Raw genomic sequence first — 22,548 nt, forward strand, 5'->3', positions numbered from 1 at the left:
GTGGTTTTGGAATAGTTGTTAGTCGAGTTGGTGGTGAAGACCTCGTCTCCTTCTTATGTCGTTTGGAGGGGCTGCTGCCCAAAGACATGTTTGAATTTTTTATTGTTTGGCTTGGTAAGCTTGGTATATGCGCAATTGTGTGATGCATAAAACTTTTGTTCTTACTGGAGAGAAGGAGTTGGAATGGGCTACTGATTTTTTTTGCATATTTTTGGGATAAAAAGGGTAGTGGACAAGTGTGTGAGGCTAAGCAAAAGTGCAAATGGAGGGCTCCGGAGGTGGAATCAGTTATGGTAAATATGGACGCGGGAATTGATGCGGGGGCTGGTTGTTGCAGTATAGGTAGTGTTGTTCGTAATCACATCAGAAATGCCATTGCCTCACAAGGTATTTTAATGAATAAGCCATTTTTTCCTATTATTGCTGAATTTTTAGCTATCAAACATGGGATTGAATTGGCTAGGTTGCTGTCTTTGGAGCGGTGTAGTATTGTTTCTGATTATAACATGGTGGTGGCAATGCTTGGTAGGCCGCCGGAGCTATGTGGGGGGTGGGATTTAATGGTCTGTGATATTCGCAAGTTACTGGATGAGAATGGTATTTTAGGTGTCTTCTTTCAACCAAACTCGACAAATACACATTTAATAGCTAAGAATATTTTATGTTGTAAAACTTCTTGTTTCTTGGATGGAAGAGTTCCTCCAATAGCTGCCTCTGCTATAGTGGAGGACAAGGCCCATCCTTTTATAACTCTGGGTTTGCTTACTATTAAAAAAAAAAGGACAATAGAGAGTGGTGGAAGAGCCCACGTCGAAAGCCCTGGTGGATATCTTGTCAGCAATTTAACACGTAAGCAATAGAATGTGGGACCCACATCCCAGTCCAACTCTTTAATCAGCTTAGACCAAGACAATCAACAAAAACATATTTCCCGTTCCCTTCCTTTCTCAAAACAATTCAACTTATTTATTTTGAATATATAAATATTATTATTCCATCTCCGATTCTCCCTGAGCAGGTAATCTCTCACAGCAAGTAATTCTTTCTTTTTTTTTTTGAAAAAAATAAATAAATTTATACCGATAGATATTTGAGATCAAGACCTGTAATTAGGGTTTCAAATCCTTCTGTTTTCCCAAATTAGTGGACCAATTTTTTCTTCTCAGTTCCCTTATTTTTGTTATTCAGGTGATTGGATCTGAATGCATGTCTCCAATTTCACCGAAAAATTGAACTCTTTTAATGCTTCCTTTAATATAATTTCTCAGAAGAGGGACTTTCAATTTTGATTTCTGAATTGTTTTAGGTGGGAGATTAAGATGGGTGCTTTCGTATCGAAGTTTTGGTTCATGCTTTTTCCCGCGAAAGAGTATAAGCTTGTGGTTGTTGGTTTGGATAACGCTGGAAAAACCACCACTCTTTACAAATTACACCTTGGAGAAGTTGTTACTACCCACCCTACGGTTGGTAGCAACGTTGAGGAACTTGTGTATAAGAACATTCGATTCGAGGTACCATTATCTGTTCCATTCTCAATTTTTTATTTTTTTTTTCTTTATATGATGTGTTTGTTTTGCCAAAATCGGTACTTATTTCTTTAGTTATATGGTAATAGATTGGTTACTTGGATAATCACGGTTTTGGGCTATGTTTGTTTACAAGTAATGAGTCTATTGCCCATAAGGGAACTTGACATGTTTCTGTGAATTTGATTAAATTTAGGACGAGAATATGATTAGTTAATATGCTCTCTAGTTATGAATTCAGATGACAGAAATCTCATGTTGTGCTTCAAGTTTTTCTTGTCAGTTGTAAGTTGCATCTGGGTAGAGTTCGCACCATTTGAAGATCTTTGGGATATGATACCAAGATCGTATAGTGTATGTATCTGTTTGAAGGTGAGTGTCCTTAGTTGACTTTAACTGTGGGGTGCTGGTTAAGTCATAGTTTGCGCTGGCACGAATTCAAGAGGCGTTACAAGTTGGGTTTATGAGCATTTAGTCACGATTCACATCGAAATCACATAGTTGTTAACTAATTATCATTTTCTTATGATGAATAATAGAATACTAAGTGCTCTCTTTTTAAAAGAACCAGCTCTCATTTTAACTTTCCTATTAATAATACAAGCACTTTTGGGTAATTTACTAACTCGAATTCCATGGTTTTTCCTTTGTTATCTGGCGTGGATTTTCCATTTGTTCCTCATCTGCCAATGCTTTTTTTTTATATCAGGTTTGGGATCTTGGAGGGCAAGACAGGCTGAGGACATCATGGGCTACATATTATCGTGGTACTCATTCTATTATTGTGGTAATAGACAGCACTGATAGAGCTAGGATCTCCATTATGAAAGATGAACTGTTCAGGTTACTGGGACACGATGACCTTCAAAACTCTGTTTTATTGGTCTTTGCTAACAAACAAGACCTCAAGGATGCCATGACACCAGCAGAGATTACTGATGCCCTTTCTCTCCATAGTATCAAGAATCATGACTGGCACATACAAGCTTGCTCTGCTCTCACCGGAGATGGTTTGTATGACGGTCTAGGGTGGATTGCTCAGCGAGTAACTGGAAAAGCAACGAGCTAAAAGATGGAACAGAAAGGCATATTCAGTGCATGGTAGAAGAGTGTTGTACATGCCCTTTGTATCATTAAACTCTTTGAAAGCTGTTTCTTATTAAATCTGTAGATGGTTTTAAATGTTAACATCCTAAAATCCTCTTATTTTTCTTTGATTTTCAAATCTGATTGATATGTACTATGCAAATTACAAAGGAAACGTTTCAATTGAAAAATTGTTACACTCTGCAAATTGGTGTCAATTTCATTAACTGCTCGCCAAATGATATAGCATCGCTGTAAACTAACATCTGCACAAGTTTTTTTTTCATAGAAATTTGACTACAAACAGTAAAACTGTAAACGCTTGTGAATCAAAGCTGTAGTTAACAAATGATGATGAGGGTTGTGTAGTTATCGATAATCGTCACAGGATCCAGCATCTGCAACCTTTTGAATCTTGAGGTCCTTCAAACCATCGATCCCATAATGGACTAAGAGGGCCATGTGTTCTGTCAAGCAGATAAAATCAGATGTTCAGATGAAGTTATGTTGATAAATTTATGAAATCATTGAGAGGACTAGAAGAAAGCATTACACTGGGAGTAATGGATCAGGTCTTGTTTCTATATTACTCAGCATTCTGAAATCATCACAGAAAATTCAGTTTGAAAATCTGAAATGGTAAAAACTAAGATTTAGACTAACGATTCAATAATTCAAATATGCACATGCACGGTTTTACGCTTACTCGTTGCAAGCGGCTGAGGCTCTTTCCATTCTTTCAAGCTGTTCAAGCTCTTCCTGTGTGTAACACATACAGAGAAGTCACTTAGCAATAGCATACAGTTTTGAATCAAAAATATATTTGGTCTAGTTTTTCACATCACAACAAAATGTTATTTTGATAAGTTCCCTAGCAGTTATTGAGCAAGCAACTAGAAGAAACAAGTTGAAAAGGTAACCAAAGACAAAAATTTGGAACAAGAACACGAAAAATTGTAAAGATAGAATTTCTACAACACAATCCAATGAAGAATAGGTGCCTTAAAAGTTAAAAGGGATATGTTAAAGAAATACAGAGGAGACATGCCAAATACCAGGAACAATATTAATATGGAAAGAACAATAAAATCCCAGCAATTCTAGGACTGATTTAGTATGATAACAAAAACCTTCCAGTATTTTCGAGATGAAACTGTAATTATTAAAGATGGTCTGCCAAAAAATTTTCAGGAAAATAACCCCACAACTCAGGACAAGTGCATTAAAGTAACATAGAGCTTTACAGATGTGGCAAAGAAATTATAGTGCCAAACATTCTTTAGAAAATGCACCATGCTAGATTAGTACGAAGTAGAGACAATATATGTGATAAAGCACTCCCATAACAAGTTAGAAAAAGAAAGCAATAACACAAATTGTCTGCCTCAGTATCACCCCTAGGCCCTAAACCCTGTCAGTGGAAATTCACAAGGGCTGAGTATGAGAATGGTTCTACCAAAGTCGGTGGGAGTTCGGTGACAGTGCCAAGTAAGCTAACCAGAGTATAGCTTATAAATATTAAATACATATTTTTAATACTAAATCCACTGAGATTCAGCCTGCGTCGATCACATTCATAAATATCAAATACAAAGGTATGGTTTTGGTAACATCACTATGTTACAGAAGACAACATTCAATTACTACACTAGTGCTAAGTAGGAAACAAGAAATGATCAAAGGAGCATAAGAGCAAGTTCCTATCAAGTTTACTTATATTGCCACAAAATGCCATCATTTATAAGCAGCATCTCCTGATCATAAATATTACTATCTGGTAAATCCAGGAGACAAACTTCCAGATGTCAGAGTTTTATTATTTTATGTTCTTGGAGATTTTGCTAACCAATATATCCTCTTAACAAACTGTATTAGTGTAATTTAAAGTTTACCATGGGCAATCTATGACAAATGATTGCCAGGCCTGAAAAACTGAGACTGAGACTTGTAAGGAATAAAATAAACAAAGGGCATTTAAAGTCATTTACAGAAAAAGGACAAGAGAAAAACATGGACAGGTGTACTACATAGTGAAGAGCACCTCAGTACTAGACTCAAGAAGCAAAAATACTATTTGGTCCCAGTACATTATTATGCCATCAGAAAGATGGATGAATAAAATCCAAGTAGCCTTTCAGGAAAGTCAAAAGTCAATATTATCAAATTCACAGGCCAGCACACTTTTAAGCAACATGACAAGTAATTTTCTTAGTAACCCCCAAAAACATCTGTAAGACATGATGCCACTAAATAACAATAAACTGTCCTTTAAACTCTTTGCTCCTATTGTACGGAAATACTCACATATTTACAACCAAAGACTCCTAACTGTTATCATCCACTGCAGAGTGCAGATCAAAATAATGTTACAGTACTCTGTCCAATGAAATGTGGTAGCAGAAGTTCAACGTGTTTAGAAGACCAAAACCAAAACTATCTCCCAGTACTTTAAAACCCAAAAAAGAAGCACAGGATTCCTCAAATGAGTATAGTGTAACTTTTGGTTGTATTTTTCCAAGGAACACTAACTTACAGCTTTTAATATTAGAACAGAAAACTTAAACGGCAAATGAAATAGTAAGATGCAAGAACAGATGCCCAGACAAATTATTATTACAAAGCTAATGTCTCTCTTTACACATACCTCCAAAGATTAGCCAATACTTGAACCAAAATTTATACCATAAAAATATAAGAAAATACATTTTGGTTTTTAAATATCAACATGTCTAGTCCATAAAAGAACAAAGATTTCCCATGAAACAATCAAAATCAAACAGCCAACATTTTAGAAATTAACGAAATTCTGACCATCACAACAAAAACCGTATATATATGTAGTAAAATCGAAGACACTGACCTCTAAGAATCTAGTTTCTTGCTCGAGCCTCTTAAGCTCAGCTTGTATCCTATGTCTTCCTCTAGTATCAGCAATTGACAAGGATTGAAGCCGTTGGGTAGTAGGGCTGGCGGTTTCGGACCCACTTGATTGCATCTTAGCCCAGTAACAGTCACAGTCACACAGCCAAAAATACCAAAGCCAAAGCCAACCAATGAAAAGCCCCTACCTATTATTACACAGTTGAAGAAAAACCTTAGTCACCAGAAGAAAACAAATTGATCATCTCAGAATATAAGCAATTATAGTGGAATAGAAGGACGACCCAGAAAATTTTTTATGGACCCCACGAGCTTTGGTGAACCTAAACACAAAGAGATGGATCTATTTAAGAGAACAGAGAATTTGGGTATCAGGTTTTGGCTGTTATTTGATAAAATTATTAGAAAAAAAGAAAGTTTTAAAAGGGAAAAGGGAGAAACGAGAAAGGGAAAGGGAAAGTTTTTACTTTCTTTCTTTTTTCATTTGTTTTGTTTGGATGAAAGCTAGTATTCTTTCTCTTATTTTCTGTCTTTTTTGTCTCTCCTTTGAGACTCTTTTGGTTTTGGTTTGGTCGTCTCCAACTTCATACAGCTACAGCCAGCAGCCCCCACGCGATTCTTCTTTTTCAACTCTGAGTTGTTGGACTCTCAAATGTAAAACTTATGCTCAGTACAGGACAAGCAAGACAAAAGTTCTAAGCTTTATTTTATATGATATTTTATTGTTTTGCTTCAATAGAAAAGGTCCGTCATCTGTTTTTATAAGAAAAATACACAAAACATGCTAAATAGTAGCTCTCCACTCACATATGAGAAATACTCTTTTATTAATACTTTTGGACTAAAAATACTAGAGGTGGGGTCTTCTAGAATAGGGGAGACCAAAGTTCGAATCTTGATCTCTAAATATTTGTTCTTAAGGTCTCAGTTATTAAACACAAAGTATGTCAATAATAGTAATATAAAAAAAGTCTTTTTTTTGGACCTTCTTCTTCCCTAATTGGACCACATATTACTTCTAAAGTATAGATTTGAGATTTTATTTTATTTTATTTTATTTTTCTGTTTCTTTCTATTAAATAAGCATAAAAATCTAATCCTCAATTAAACACTAAATATGTCAATAATAGTATTGAAAAAAAAAATATCATTGGACTAAAATTTTACTGTGGGCACATATGTATATTATATATACTATTATAAAGTGACACAAAATTAAGTGAACAATTATATTATGAGTATCGAAAGAGTTTTAAATTATCATGGAAATAATGTGTAAATTTTATAAGTTAATTTATAATTTGTTAAGGGGCTAACTTATGAATACCCAAAACTCATTATATAATGAGCCTATAAATAGGTAGTAGTACACATGTTGCTGTACTATCTCCTTCCCCATTAGAGAAATAGTGTATTCTTGGAAGATCATAACATTCTTTGCAATCTCTAATAATGACTTCAGGTTATTGTTTTTGCTTGTCTTATTATCATCTTCTTCTTCTTTTATTTAGCAAAGATTCTATAAAATTTAATTTAGGATTTTCTATATTAAAGTACTTTTAGAAATATGATTAAATCTCTGGTCATTTTTATTTTTTGAGTGTTTTATAAATCTTATTAAATGGTGTCAGAGCCACCTCTTGTTAAATTGATTGAAGATTTGATGATTTTGATTATAAAATTTGGGAATTTTGAAAATAAAAATTTTGAATCTTCCATTGTATATATTGATAGTTGTAATTGTGGATTTAGTAAATGGTGTCAGCGTATGTTTTTTATTCTGTTATAATCTATATATGTAATTGAAGCTCAACCTAATATGTTCTCCGTTGTAAATCCCTACAACAAAAACTCAACACACAAATATACACATTGCAATGCATACAAACTAGATAATAAACCAGAAAAGAAATGAACAAGAATTTGGCAAAAACAATGCAGAATAACAAAGAAAAAATAAAACAGTGAGACAAAGAAATTATCCTGGTTCGGATCTCAATGTGAGTCCTATTCCAGCTCTCCCCTAAGGAGTTTCTCCACTATGCAATGTAGTTTACAAACACCAATAAAGAGTTCATCAATTAGAGATACACTCAGAGACATATTTCCTCTCAAACCTCCATGATCGAGCAGTTTAGAACACCATGAATGTCATGGTTCTACACCTCCAAGAGTCTTCAACTTTGGCTCTCTCTCTCTCAACTCTCTTCTCTAATTTTTCACTCACTCTAATGAACTCTCTCTTTCTTAAAAATTACATAATAATTGGTGTTTAAATAGGTTAGAAAATAGCTCACAAAAATGAGCCACTAACCACTTGGACAAAGCCAACTAACATAACTACTTTAACTAACTTTCTTAACTAACTTCCAAGAATAGAAAGTTTAAAACCAAAATTGGTTTTCTATGAATTACAACCACAATCTCCACCTTAATTCATAGAAAACTAGTGAAACAAAATGCTTGGGGGAGTGAACCTAAAAAACTACACATGTCCAAGTTTGAGCAAGTCCATGAAATACCTAAACTTGCTCACTGGCAGCACCTTAATTCCTGCATTAGCAGGGTTCTCATCTGAGGGAACTTTCTCCTATTCAATCTTTTTAGATTCTATCTTGTCCCTGATCCAAAACATTCTAATATCAATGTGTTTGGATCTCTCATGGTTCTTACTCAAGTGAATTGCAGATTGGTTGTCTAAAAACACTGAGACTTTTCCTTTCAACATGTTGATTTCTTGCAAGATGCCCTTGATCCAAGTTGCTTCCTTGAAAGCTTCTGTGATTGCCATGAACTCAACTCTTGTAGTGGACAAAGCAACTACATGTTGCAGCTATGATTTCAGTTTATGCAACATGAATTTAACTAGAAACAGTAGCTAGTGATCAATTTTTTAGTGTCCTTGTTGGATGCATAATCAAAGCCTTCTAACTTCAGTGTGTTGCCAATCTTCTCAAATTTCAAGCCATAGTTGAGGTTTTCTTTAGATACCTTAAAAGCCATTTCAAACCACTCTAATGTTCTTCACCAGGATTGGACATAAACCTGCTCAAAGTGCTGACAGCATATGCAATATCAGACCTTATGCTTATCATTGCATACATGACACTCCCAATAGCTTTGGCATAAGGAATTTCTTCTATATTTTTCTTGGATTTTTCGTCTTTTGGGGATTGCTTTGTTGTGAATACAAAATGACCAGCTAAAGGAACTTGAGTTTCTTTTCCATCCTCCATATTGAACCTCTTAATGACCTTTTCAATGTATGATTATCGTGTCAGCAATAGCTTCTTCTCTTTCCTGTCTCTCTTGATTTCAATGCCTAAGATTTTTCTAGCAACTCCCATGTCTTTCATCTCAAACTCACTGTTTAGGACATACTTAAGTTTGCTTATTTGGTTTTGATCCTTTCCCATAATAAACAAGTCATCAACATAGATCAGTAAGAAGGTTGTAGCTTGTGAATTCAGATTTGTAAAATACAAGCATGTGTCAAACTTGGATTTGATGTAACCAACTTTTGTAACCACTGAATCAATCTTCTTGTACCATTGCCTTGGAGATTGCTTTAGACTATATAGTGACCTCTTTAGTAGACAAACCAGCTCCCCTTCTTTGGATTCCACCTTGAATCCTTCAGGCTGCTCCATGTATGTAGTTTCTTCAAGTTTTCCATTCGAAAATGCTATTTTTACATCCATTTGTTTTATGTGCCAGTCAAGTTGAACAACAATAACAATCATCATTCTTATTGTCTTCACTTTAACAACTGGAGAGAAAATTTCTAGGTAATCTATCCCTTCAACTTGTGTGAATCCTTTTGTAACTAATCCAGCCTTGTACACCTTTGGTTCATCCTCAGTTAGAACATCTTTGACTCTAAAAACCCATTTGCATCCTATTACTTTTTGTCCATCTGGTTTCAATACAACTATCCAGGTTATATTCTTCTTCAGAGAAGTGATCTCTCCATTCATTACTGCATTCCATTTCTTGGAGTGTTTGCTGTTGATTGCTTCTTGGTAGTTTCTAGGCACATACTCCTTTGATTCTTTAGCTACTACAAGTGCATAGGCAATCATGTCTGCTTCTCCATATCTGTCAGGGGGCTTTATTTCTCTTATTATTCTTGTTGGGCTTTGTGCCCTAAATAAAACTCTATTTCAATTTAATCTTTTCTATTCAAATCAATAAAGAAAAAGATTTAATTTTATTACTTGTTTAATGTGTTATTTGGTTCATGTGATCATTTAATTACTTATTTGATTAATAAATTCATCCAAACTCTTATCACACTGATATTTTTATTTATTGTGTTGTCAACACAGTGGAAAGTAAACAAGATTGTGTAATTAAATGTATTCCTAGATTTATCAGTACACAGGGTTTAACTGATATGATAATCTACAACGTAGTTTACTTGCACCTTGGATAAGTGCTATGTCCTTTCTAGGGCATTGTTTAAAGTAATCTTGGGTTGGATGTATGGACTATGCATCGGAAGGGACCGATATTGAACTTGAACAAGATATGATAATCTTACCGTAATATTTACTCAATTCAATATCACCTAGATCAAATGATCTTAATCTTGACATGATTAGGTTCGATCTCAAGAGTGTTATTTGTGTTCTTTGATTTGTTAGTTAAGCCTACCTTTTGGTCCGGGTGATACGTACATTTTGGGAACACGATAGTACAATTGAGTGGGAGCGCTAATCATAGATATAGAATCTATAGCTTCTATCAGGAGATAGAAGTGAAACGATGATTTCCTTCGAGCTTGGCTAAATAGAGATAAATGATAGAGCGCTCATTTTAGTGATTATATTAGTTCACTAAAATATCATTTATAGGTGGCTAAGTGTTTTAAGGATAAAATAAAGTGGCAAAACCCTTCCCAAGTGGTCGACCATGGATTATGGGCCCCACTTTACAATTTTGCCATTTTTCACATTTTTCATCTTATTTTCTCAAAAATGTCATTTTTCTAATCTAACCACTAAATGTCAAATCTAATTATTTAATAACTAAAATTAATTATTAAATAATATTTCTATTTAATATGTTTATTAATTACACTTAAGTTTTAGAATTATAATTGATTAATTAAAATCAATTAACTGAGTCTTACAAGTAGTATTGTCTCAACTAGTATGGGGACCATGGGCCTATATATCTGAGCTTCCAATAAGCAGATCTAGAATTTACCAAGTAAATTCACTAACTTATTAATTCCTCATTGCATCCACCATAGAACTTGGAATTGCACTCTCAGCTATATAGAACGCTCTATATGTTTCACGATATAGATACGCTATTAGTTATCTATTGTTATAATCCCAATAATTAATGATCTTCTATATATGATCTACATTTTATAGGGATTAATTTACCGTTATACCCTTCAATGTATTTTATCCTTAAAACACTTAGCCACTTAAATGATATTTTAGTGAACTAACATAATTACTGAAATGAGTACTCAACCATTTATCTCTGTTTACCCAAGCTCGAAGGAAATCATCATTTCACTTCTATGTCCAGATAGAAGCTATAGATTCCATATCTATGATTAGCGCTCCCACTCAATTGCACTACCATGTTCCCAAAATGTACGTATCACCCTGACCAAAAAGTAGGCTTAACTGACAAATCAAAGAACATGAATAATACTCTTGAGATCGAACCTACCCATGTCAGGATTAAGATCATTTGATCTAGGATCAACTAGGAGATATTGAATTGAATAGATATTACGGTAATTTTATCATATCTAATCCAAGTTCAATATCGGTCAGTTCCAATGCATACCCCATGCATCCAACCCAAGCTTTACTTTTACCAATACCTTGGAAAGGACATAGCACTTATCCAAGGTGCAAGTAAACTATGTTGTAGATTATCATATTAGTTAAACCATGTGTAGTGATAAATCTAGGAATATATATTTAATCACACAATCTTGATTACTTTCCACTGTGCTGACAACACAATAAATAAGAATATTAATGTGATAAGGGTTTGGATGAATTTATAAATCAAATAAACATATAAATGATAACATGAACCAAATGACACGTTAAATAAGTGATGAAAATACTTTTGTCTCTTTATTGGAAATTAAATGATAGAGATTACATTGAAATAGAGTTTTATTTAGGGCACAAAGCCCAACACCCCATACTAGTTGAGACAAACTGCTTGTAAGACTCAGTTAATTGATTTTAGTTAATCAATTTTAATTCTAAAATTAGACTATGTCTAGTTTATGAATTTTCACTATGTTATGGCTTGATTGTGAAGAAATGGTATTTTAAGGTTAATTTATTAATTAAGAGACTTTGTGGAGTCTAACTAATAAATATTATAAATGACAATTTTATTTGATAATTATTTTAATTATTGAATAAATAGTTTTGGCATTTATAGGGTTGAAGTTGCAAAAAGTGGTATTTGTGAAAAATAGATCAAATAGTTGAGAAAAATGGGAAAAACCAAACTAATGTTGGGCCCATTAAGTGGTCGGCCATTATGTGTCAATTTTACTCTATTTTTATCAATTTTTTATTCCAAATAATTCAACCCTAATCCTATTGGAAATTAGAATAAAAGGAAGGCTATGGTCTCATTATCCAACTAATGCCTCCAAAGTTAAAAACTAAGTATTCTCTCTAGGTTGAAGAGACCTCTTCCTTTTCTTCTTCTTCAATTTGAAATACCATAGCCTCTTCTTCACAAACCAAATTTCAACCATTAGTGATTGAGTGCATGCCCACACATAACAAGTGAGTCCTCAATCATAGTATGTAAGACTGTGAATAATCCAAATAACAAGAAGGAGAATCGGGCTCAGATCTTGGTGATACTCTGCTACAGAAAGGATACAAGGGTTAGAGATCTGAGCGGAAGTCATTTAATTCTGCTGCAACCACTGTAAGGTTTCTCATACCTTTTATGTGTTTATTTTCATCGTTTTAGAAATTCATATCAGGATGTTAAAAACATACTTGTTAGTAAATCTAGGTCTTGGTAAAATATATTCTAACAGTTCTATCTATGGCCAGCTGGTAGTTTTCAAGATCATCAGATTAAATGTCTTCCTCAATGTCTTGATTAGTGCCATCTTGAACTTGCAGGTTTGTACTTGTATGTTGTAGTGGCTCCACCTAAATTTGCACCTTGGACTAAGAACTGTCACCTGAAACATTAGGTAAAATACCTTTCTCATTTCTTTTAAAAGGGAAATCATTCTCATTAAAAATAACATCTTTACTGATCAAAATTTTGTTAGTTTCAATTGATAACAATCTATAGCCTTTGACACCAATTTGGTAGCCAAGAAAAACACATTTAATTGACCTTTTTCCTAGCTTGTCCTCCACTGTTTGTGCATATGCAGCACAACCAAAAGATCTTAAGTGCATTAGAGAAGGAGGCTTACCACACCACAATTCTTCAAGGGTTTTGAGATCAATAGCTCTACTAGGACTTCTCTTTATTAAGTAACATGAAGTGTACAAAGCTTCTCCCTAATATTTCTTGTGGCAAACCAGAGTCAAGTAGAACACATCTTACCTTGTTTAGAAGTGTTCTATTCATCCTTTCAGTAACCCCATTCTAGCTGTTGAGGGTTTTTGACAAATAGTTATATGCCTTCTAATGCCTCTTTCTACACATAGCTCATCAAACTCATCAATAATAAACTCAAGACCATTATCAGCTCTTAAAGATTTGACCCTTTTATCAGTTTGGTTTTCAACAAAAGTTTTCCAATTTCTAAACTTGTTACGATAATCATTTTTTTTTTTTTTGTTTCAATAGGAAAACCCATACCTTTCTTCTATAATCATCTAGAGCAGATAAGAAATATTAATTTCCACTAGTTGTTTTGACCCTGCTTGCACCCCAAAGATTAGTATGTAGGTATTCTAGCAACTGTTTTGCTCTGTAATTGCTCCTTGAAAATTTTATTTTGTGTTGTTTTCCTTACACACAGATCTCACAAAAGGGTAAGTTTGCATGAGTATAGTTTAAGAGTAAACCTTGTTTAGACAACTCCACCAATCCTTGCTCACTGATATGGCCCAATCTGGCATGCCAAAGCTTGGAATCGATCTTGACTTTGGCGACTGCTGCAACTTATGCAGGGGTCATTGTTTATCCATCCAGGAAGTACAAGCCATGTTTCTTGATACCTCTCATGACAAGTAATGAACCTTTAGTGATCCTCATAGTCCCCTTATCAGTTTTGTACTCAAACCCTTCATCATCAAGAGTGCCAAGAGAAATCAAATCTCTTCAGATCAGAAATGTGTCTAACATTTATGAGAGTTTTGATAGTGCCATCATAGCTTCTGATGGAAATGGTGCCAATACTAACAACTTGGCACTTGTGATCTGTTGGAATTTATTTTAGGGAAAAAAACAGAAAAATACAAAAAAGGAAAAAAAATTACAAAAATACTTTGGGCCGGCCCATTAAACATTTATACAGTCCACATACAAATATTTACAAAAATACCACATGCACTAAGCCTTCAGCTGTACAGAGCGAACCATGAAGATGAAAATACGCGCTCATTTCAAAACCGCAAAACAACCAAAATGAAACCAAAACGAGAAAAATACAACTATTAATTCTGGCAAAATCAACTGGAAAAGAAGACCTGCAATGATCTAAACTGAAAATGACGAAAAAAATCGAAAAAGCCGTGAAGAAACTGAAATTACACATTTGTTTTCTGTTTTATTCGATCAAAACAACTCCCCCTAATATCGAAATCCAGATTCATGAAATGTAGATCTGTAACAAACAGATCTGGAGCTCCCACCAAATTCAAAACAATGTATGATGTGAAAATTTTTAAAAAAAACCTCATGAATAATACATCTACGTTATATACAGTTACATTTTGATTGATTACTGGTTTTCAATATAAATATATTTTTTGAAAAATAAAATAAGAAGAGTAAAATCGAATTAAGGTACAACCAATTATGTATAAGTCTGTTTATTTTTTGTTTTGGTTGCCTTATAGTTGCATTATCGTTTTATGATAGTTTATATATTATGCAAGAATTTAATTTGATGGGGACTAAGAAATAGTAGTTATACATAGTAAGTTTTGTTCAAATAGTTGCATATTAATTTTATAGTGAAATAACATATGCAAGTAGCAAAACTATAATAAAACTACAAAACAACTGTATACAAGCTAAAATACAGGAAAAACTCTTTGAACATCAACATCCATGATAAATCTCATTGTTACCCATTGATGATATAAAAATGGACAGGAAAAAACTAGATAAAAAACATATTAAAAAAATACATACAGAGGTGTAAAATTTCAAATATGGGAGAAAACCAAAAAGAAACCGAAAACAAACCTCGGTTCGAACATCAGCACCAACATTAGCTTTTTTCCCAGAAACGTTGACAATGAAATCTCTGCATTATTTGTTGAGCAAACATACATAAGAAGCACAATGATTTCCTAAGATTGTGCCTAAAACCAGTGAAAATATTTTTCATTTCTCAAAACACTTTCCTTGACTTCGACTATTCTTTATTATTTGATTTTGTCTTCAGGTATTAGTTTTTGTTGTCTATACTCTTTCTGGCTTTATTCTCTACACAGTCGCTCCATATGTTATCAAGGTCCGTTTCTTCGTAAGAATATATAAGAAACTAGCTTTACAATTAAAAATTAAAAATGAAGAATTGTTATGGAAAAAAATTAAAAATTAAAAACTGAAATAAAATTAAAAATTAAAAATTAAAAACTGAAATAAAATTAAAAATAAAAAGAAAAGAAGAAAAAAAGAGAGTGAAATGATGGATTGATTGATAGAAGTCAATCCTAGACCCCTGACGTGTAAGCAATAATATATAAGAAACTAGCTTTACAATTAAAAATTAAAAATAAAAAGAAGAGAAGAATTGTTATGGAAAAAAATTAAAAATTAAAAACTGAAATAAAATTAAAAATTGAAATAAAATTAAAAATAAAAAGAAAAGAAGAAAAAAAGAGAGTGAAATGATGGATTGATTGATAGAAGTCAATCATAGACCCTTGACGTGTAAGCAACAAGTGTGATGCATGAAAATGTGTGTGCAAAGTGGTAAAAGTGTAATAAAATAAACTTGATGAGTAAAAAAGTAACAATAACCGTGTGAGGGTATTTCAGTAATAAAGAATGCATTTTGTATTTATGGTGTAAAAATTTCTTTATTTTACCAGGATCTAGATTTACTAACAAGTATGTTGGATTAACAACCTAATACGAAATCTAAAACAATGAAAATAAACACATATAAAGTTAGAAAACCTTACAGTGGGTGCAGCGGAATAATATGACTCCTTCCGTTCAGATCTCTAGCCCTTGATTTTTTTCTGTAGCAGAGCATCACCAAGATCTGAACCTGGATCTTCTTTTCTCCTTCTTTGATGCAGAATTTCCATAGTCTTCCATACTATGATTGAGATACCACTTGATGTGTGTGGGCACTACTCATCTCACAAGGATTGTGAAATTTTCTCTCTTTTTCTCTCTTGAATTTCGTGGCTTATGGCTTCCATGAGAAGAGAACAAAGGGTTGCTTTATATAGGGAGAAGGGAGAGCACAACTTTCCAAATAAACAGTTTCCTCTTTTACTGTGTAATTGATTAACTGCCTTATTTAGTGTGATCCACCACTTTCCTATTTTTGCTAGGCTTTGATTAGCAATTACATGGCAATTAAAATTGAAAATAATAATTGGGAAACACACAAAGAGGTGCCGGCCATAGGGTGAAATGGGCCTCACTTGGATTTTGAAGTTTCCTCAATTTTACTTCAATTTCTCCAAAAATGCCATTTTTCCAATTCTAATCATTTAAATGTCAAAACTAATTATTTAATAACTAAAATAGATTATTAAATAATATTGTCATTTAAAATAATTATTAATTAGACAAACAAAGTCTCTTAATTAATAATTAAACCTAGAAACCCTTTTCTTTACGATTTCATCCTTAAACTGTGAGAATTCATAAAGTAGACATAGTCTAACTTTTAGAATTATAATTGATTAATTAAAATCAATTAACTGAGTCTTACAAGCAGTATGATCTCAACTAGTATGGGGACCATGGGTCTATATAACCGAGCTTCCAATAAGTCGAACCGAATTTACCAAGTAAATTCCCTAACTTATTAATTCCTCATTGAATCCACACTTAGAACTTGGAATTGCACTCTCAGTCATATAGAACGCTCTATATGTTCCACGATATAGACACATCATTAGTTATCCATTATTATAACCCTAATGTGATCAATGATCCTCTATATAGATGATTTACACTGTAAAGGGATTAAATTACCGTAACACCCTACAATGTATTTTATCCTTAAAACACTTAACCCTGTATAAATGATATTTCAATTAAGTGAAATGAGATCTCCACCATTTATCTTCGTTTGGTTAAGCTCGAAGGAAATCATCATTTACTTCTATTTGCCAAATAGAAGCTATAGATTCCATATTTATGTTAGCGCTCCCACTCAATTGCACTACCGTGTTCCCAAAATGTAAGTATCACCCTAACCCAAAAGTAGGCTTAACTTAACAAATCAAAGAACACGAATAACACTCTTGAGATTGAGCCTAACCATATCAGGATTGAGATCATTTGATCTAGGATCAACAGGTGATATTGAATTGAATAGATATTACGGTAAATTTTAACATATCTAATCAAAGTTCAATATCGGTCCCTTCCGATGTATACTCCATACATCCGATACTGGTAAACTTTGCCAATGTCCTGGAAAGGACATAACACTTTTCCAAGGTGTAAGAATACCTATCGCTGATTTTACCATGTCAGTCTAAATCCAGTGTTCTGACAAATCAGGGAATAAACTTTTGAACATATAATAAAGATTATATTCCACTGTGCTGACAACACTATAATCTTTAACCAACTCATATGTTCTGGACTTAAAAAGAATTCATACATTATATACCTATAATCATGAAATAAATCATGTGAACCATGCAACATAAAATGTTATTTCTGATCTTTATTAATAAGTAAATCTGATTATATGAAATGAGTTTTATTTAGGGCATAAAACCCAACAAACTCCCACTTGCACTAATATAAAACAAAAAGTGCATTTCAAATAATCATTAACACCTTGATATACCAATCAAGTGTAATAGTAGTAAACTCCTCGTAATAGGATCTGACAGGTTGAATTAAACACAACCTCTTCTCCACTATTACCCTTAATCACAAAATCTTTGATAATGTGAAATTCCTCTCTATATGTTTACTCTCTTGGGATACTGGATTCTATACTTTTGGGCAACTACTTCTTGGTTATTCAGGAAGTAACCCTAGTAGTTAAGGCAATTTGGAATAGTGCCACAAATGTATAGAACTTTCCTTAGACAGAATAAGTATCTTTCCTGTAACTTTTAACATTCAGTCTCTCTTTGGTAGACCAAGAGATTTCAGATAGGTTTTTACACTTTTCCAAAATCACTACTCCACCCCCAGAGTAATCACCATCTCATCAGTAGACTTTCTAGCACACAGGCAAGTCTCGAAATCTGATGTGGTGTAGTCTAAGAGTTTCAAAACCACCCTTATTGACTAACATATAGTTCCTCTTCTTAATCTTAAGATTTACTTGATTGTCTTCCAATGTTCTTCTCCTGGATTAATCTGATACTTACTCATTACTCCCACTCAATAGCAGGTGTTTGGTCTAAGGCATACTAAAGCATATCTGAGACCTCTCACTGTTGATTTAAGAAATTCTTTCATGGCTTTATCTTCTCTGGAATAGTTGAGACTTTTCCTTAGATAAATAAAATCTATATTTAAGAAGTTGTGAAGCTTCTACAGATTGCCATTAGAAAGAAAATGCTTCAGCATCTTACTGCTTGCATTAGAGTAAGTAATTACCAGGTATACCACAAGCCATAGGTTTAGATAAACTCAAACCTACAATACTAGGAACAGGAAGTTTTGTTAAGTCCATTGAATAGACTTATGAACGAAAATTTCCTTTCATGTCCTTGTAACAGAATACTTTAGGTTACTCCATGTGAATGGATCAAACCATAGTTCTCTTGGCTTTCTTCTTAGTTTCTTATATTGACAATCCATTAATTGTTTAAACTCACAATGGATTTTAATCACTAGTGTCTTCCAAGTCATAAGAAGGTAAAGTTCCTTGAAACTCTCCCACTACAACAAGGTACCATGAACTATGTCTAAGAAATCTAAATGGTATAGACCTCTTCAGTTGTGTTAAGACAACAGAGGAAGTGGAATCATCTTGTAACGAATAAGATGATAGAACACTTATGGAATCAAGAAAAAAATATCTCCTTTATTTGCTACTTTATTTTCAGACTTAGTCATTTTCTTAGAAAAGTAGTATTTGTTTAAACAAACACTTTCTTGTCTAATGACTATGGGATGCTCCACCCCTAATCACTTAGAATAGCTAACAAACATGCGAACCAGGGTTAATAGTTCTAGCTTTTCTTAAGATTTCGATTAGGTCATCCATGAATCTAGTAATGATTTACATTAAGTATACAACCATTGCATCATTCTGAAATTATATTACCGTAGAAGGATTTAGGCAACGACTAGTAACTAATCATCAATATGCAACTCGAATTTCTGGGGAGGTAAGTTTGGATATAATTCAAAATCAAATTAATGATCTTTGAACTGCATATCTACTAACTTTTTCTCCACCCCTATCAGTTCGCAAGATCTTTAACCACTTACCATTGCTAGAAATTCATGAAATTTTTCAAACATTTCAAATTTCTTTTGCATAAGGTAAAATCTAGAGTGATCGTTTTAAGAATACAACGAAAACTCATATCCACCCCTGAATGTACATCCATCTGCGAATGAGATGATTATACTTTCAGTGGATATTGGCATATTAACTCTTTGCAGAGAATGATCTTGTCAAAACCACTATGAACAAGATACAAATGCCATAGATTTATAAAATGTGGTTATATCTTTTGATGACTTAAGTTATATCAAAGAGTTCTTAGAATAGTGCAAGTGGATTCTGGTCACAGAATACTAAACTCATACAGTTTGACTCCATTGAAAGAAAATGGTTATTAAACACTTGTGAAAGTGTAACTGTATAATTAGTAACTCTTTCTTGGACCACCACTACTAATCTAACTCTATGATTTGCCTATACAAGTAGGAGATTTCTAAGATTGAGGATTTATATCATTTTGGGATAAAATTCCGGGAATGTAATCATATGCATCATCTAATTTCGTAAGAGAAAATATGACTTTATATGATTTCTAGACCATTCATCCAATGATATGTCATTAAGCTAATTCGAAATGAATAAGCTAAGAGGAATTAGGATATTTTCGTTTTAAATAAGAATCCAACGATGCTCCGATTAGCGAGAGTCAAAGTAATCTTATTTATACAATCTTCTTGTTTCATATTGTAAAATACTAGTCTAGGGTGTCATCAATTGATGAACAGCTAGATGTTGCATATACAATATTTATCTTTCGAGATCTAACACTATTATGTTAGTCTAATGGTGAAAATCCATTAGGGATTTATCTCATTAGAAAAACAAACTAAGTTAGAGCAACAATGAAGATTCGAAATTAAACTACAATTTAATAACAAAAAATAACATGGTTCAATACAAATTCATACACAATTCAGAAATTATGAAGCACATAGCAAGTAGGAATGACAAGTGAAAATACTAAAACATACAATCCTAAATAATTTCCAAGGTTTTCAACAAACTGATATCAGTGTCCCGTTTAGGCGAGAGTCAAAGCTACCATTCATTGAATAGAGTTGTCAGCTCATCTAAAATGTCAAACATTCTAGCAACCTTTTATTCGATCAAGATGTGAATCCGCGTTGTCCCGTTTAGGCGAGAGTCAAGGCTATTCTATCTTATGAGCTTCCACCATTGTTTCATATTCTTGCAAGTCTTATACAGTCGCCACCATTAGGGTGAGCATAAACTATATAAAAAACTTACAAGATTACTTATCTTTCGAGATTAAACAGTGCTAACTTGCTAATGAACGTTCCTCCATTAGGGAGGATTACTCACTAAAACAATAGCTATGTAAAACCAACAATGGAGATCGAATATCCTTATAATAATAAAGCTCATTATTTAATGAAGGGTTGTATTTTCTTCAAATATTTATTTTAATCAATTTATTTTAAATATATATTTATTTAATTAAAATTTCCAATTTAGAATGAAAAATTCCAAATATAAATTTTAATTTAATATTTATAAATTATACTTAGATGGATATGAAAATAACGTGAATTATTTCCATCTTAGTAATAATTTCCATAAATATTTTGAAAATTATTCAATTTAAGTTGTTTCAAAATTAATTTAAATTAATTTACAACTCAAATTTAATTTTCTATAAATATATATTGCATTTCGAAAAAGTGTATAAGAATACTACTTTCGAAAATGCTTTTAAAATAAAATAAAATAAATCTTGGAAAATTACTCTAATTTTATGTTGGCCCAAAATTAATAAAAATTAATTTTCAACAAAAAATTATAATTCTCCTATTTAATTAAATATCTAAGAAAAATTTCAAATATTTAAGTATCATGATTAAAAATCAACTTAAATATTAATTTTCTATTTAATTAAATAAACTAAAAAAATACTTCAAGCAAAACAAATAATATCTATCTAAACTTTCATAGACTAATTAATTTAATTTCTAATTATAATATATTTTAGTTCATTTATTTTAATTAATCATTAAATGAAAAAATCAAGGATTTAAGTTGGTCCAAAATTAAATAAATAATTTTCAACTTTAATCTATTTTTCAAATAAAATTCGAAATTTCTGCATTAAAGAAATGCAATTTTGAAATTTTGGGAAGTGATTAATAAAATAAAATAAAATATATTCTGAAAATTATTCAGCTTTAAGTTATTCTGAAATAAGATTCCAAACTTAAAATAATTTTCAACTTTAATTAAATAACATGAAAATAACAATATTAAAGTATCATGATGAAAATCAACTTAGATATTGAAATTTTCAATTTAATTAAATGTATTAAATTCAAGAAACAAATAATTAAGTAAAGAGGAAACTTAATTATTAATTCTAGTTTAATACTAGGAAAATATTCTAAACTTAGATTGTACCAAAATTAATTATGAGACAATTAATTTCACAATCAATGATATTTTCCTATTTAATATTAGAAATAATAACTAGTACTAGAAATAACTATCTAGAATATATCATTGACTAAGTGTTTTTCTAAAATTAACTTTAAAATATTACATGAAAAATAAATTTCATATATTTTAAAAGTTAATTATGTTGCTAATTCAATTTTAATTAGGTTAGACTAATATAATTAACCTAATACAATTATTTAAATAAGGCAAATGGGCCTTCACAATTGGGGTAGTTCATGTGAGGGGGAGCTGGGTTCAGTATGTCGTACCCACTTCTATGGCCCCCAACTCTCACACAAGGCCCAAAAGAGAGGAATTTAACCTTAAAATAAACAATTGTTATTCATTGAATAAGCCCAAATCTAATTGGGCCTAAATAAATTTCCTTATGTCAAAATTTATTTTAGCAACATAGTCCATTTACTTAGTAAAAACTTAAATGGGCTTCCTATATGCATCTAAGCCCAAAAGCAAACATATAGGCTCACACAAGTCAAATGATTTGGATGGACCCTATCATGTTTCTAGGTTTACACAGATGAAAGAAGTACAAAATTTACCTATTACAAATTATTTATAAGATCTATCGTCAATTGGACTATGATTAAAATCAGATCAATGGATCATGATCTGTCAACAAGTTAATCATAGCAATTTAGATCAGATAAATAATAGGTTTGTTAAAAAGTTTTGAATAAACAATATAAATAAACAAACATTGTCCATGTAACAGATGTGAATCAAGATATTAATATAATTAAATTATTATTCTTAAACTAA

General features: G+C 32.3%; 2 protein-coding genes and 1 long non-coding RNA gene across 8 annotated transcripts; 1 reads left to right on the plus strand and 2 right to left on the minus strand.

The window, feature by feature from the left end:
* The first annotated feature begins 862 nt into the window (after positions 1-862).
* Positions 863-2,820, plus strand: LOC115722527 (uncharacterized). 3 transcript variants are annotated; one of them, XM_030651759.2, is made up of 3 exons: positions 863-1,018; positions 1,307-1,511; positions 2,236-2,820. In XM_030651759.2, exons 2-3 carry the CDS (start codon positions 1,320-1,322, stop codon positions 2,593-2,595), a joined length of 552 nt encoding a protein of 183 aa, XP_030507619.1. In that variant the 5' UTR covers positions 863-1,018; positions 1,307-1,319; the 3' UTR covers positions 2,596-2,820. The 3 variants fall into 3 exon arrangements, with proteins under 3 accessions (XP_030507619.1, XP_060960095.1, XP_030507620.1); XM_061104112.1 differs by having other exon boundaries at positions 955-1,035; XM_030651760.2 differs by having other exon boundaries at positions 1,012-1,188.
* Positions 2,796-6,273, minus strand: LOC115722528 (guanine nucleotide-binding protein subunit gamma 2). Of its 4 annotated transcripts, XM_061104114.1 has the most exons (6): positions 5,960-6,273; positions 5,777-5,835; positions 5,473-5,680; positions 3,319-3,371; positions 3,166-3,210; positions 2,796-3,079 (listed from the first exon to the last, which is right to left on the minus strand). In XM_061104114.1, exons 3-6 carry the CDS (start codon positions 5,605-5,607, stop codon positions 2,995-2,997), a joined length of 318 nt encoding a protein of 105 aa, XP_060960097.1. In that variant the 5' UTR covers positions 5,608-5,680; positions 5,777-5,835; positions 5,960-6,273; the 3' UTR covers positions 2,796-2,994. The 4 variants fall into 4 exon arrangements, with proteins under 4 accessions (XP_060960097.1, XP_030507622.1, XP_030507621.1 ...); XM_030651762.2 differs by having other exon boundaries at positions 5,777-6,272; XM_030651761.2 differs by lacking the exon at positions 5,777-5,835 and having other exon boundaries at positions 5,960-6,270.
* Positions 6,274-13,914: 7,641 nt separating this feature from the next.
* Positions 13,915-15,205, minus strand: LOC133030844 (uncharacterized). Its single transcript, XR_009684381.1, has 2 exons — positions 14,886-15,205; positions 13,915-14,176 (listed from the first exon to the last, which is right to left on the minus strand). It is a non-coding gene; the product is annotated as an uncharacterized LOC133030844 (long non-coding RNA).
* Positions 15,206-22,548: the final 7,343 nt, after the last annotated feature.

The sequence above is a fragment of the Cannabis sativa genome, chromosome 9 (assembly GCF_029168945.1).
Source record: "Cannabis sativa cultivar Pink pepper isolate KNU-18-1 chromosome 9, ASM2916894v1, whole genome shotgun sequence".
Taxonomy (NCBI): Eukaryota; Viridiplantae; Streptophyta; class Magnoliopsida; order Rosales; family Cannabaceae; genus Cannabis; species Cannabis sativa.

Bases quoted from the DNA above. Each gene is read 5' to 3' on its own strand.
- LOC115722527 (XM_030651759.2), top strand. From the start codon at position 1,320: ATGGGTGCTTTCGTATCGAAGTTTTGGTTCATGCTTTTTCCCGCGAAA. The intron at 1,512-2,235 runs GTACCATTATCT...TTTTTATATCAG, and splicing joins ATAAGAACATTCGATTCGAG to GTTTGGGATCTTGGAGGGCA.
- LOC115722528 (XM_061104114.1), bottom strand. From the start codon at position 5,607: ATGCAATCAAGTGGGTCCGAAACCGCCAGCCCTACTACCCAACGGCTT. The intron at 3,372-5,472 runs GTCAGTGTCTTC...TGTTACACACAG, and splicing joins AAGAAACTAGATTCTTAGAG to GAAGAGCTTGAACAGCTTGA. The intron at 3,211-3,318 runs GTAAGCGTAAAA...TGATGATTTCAG, and splicing joins GCCTCAGCCGCTTGCAACGA to AATGCTGAGTAATATAGAAA.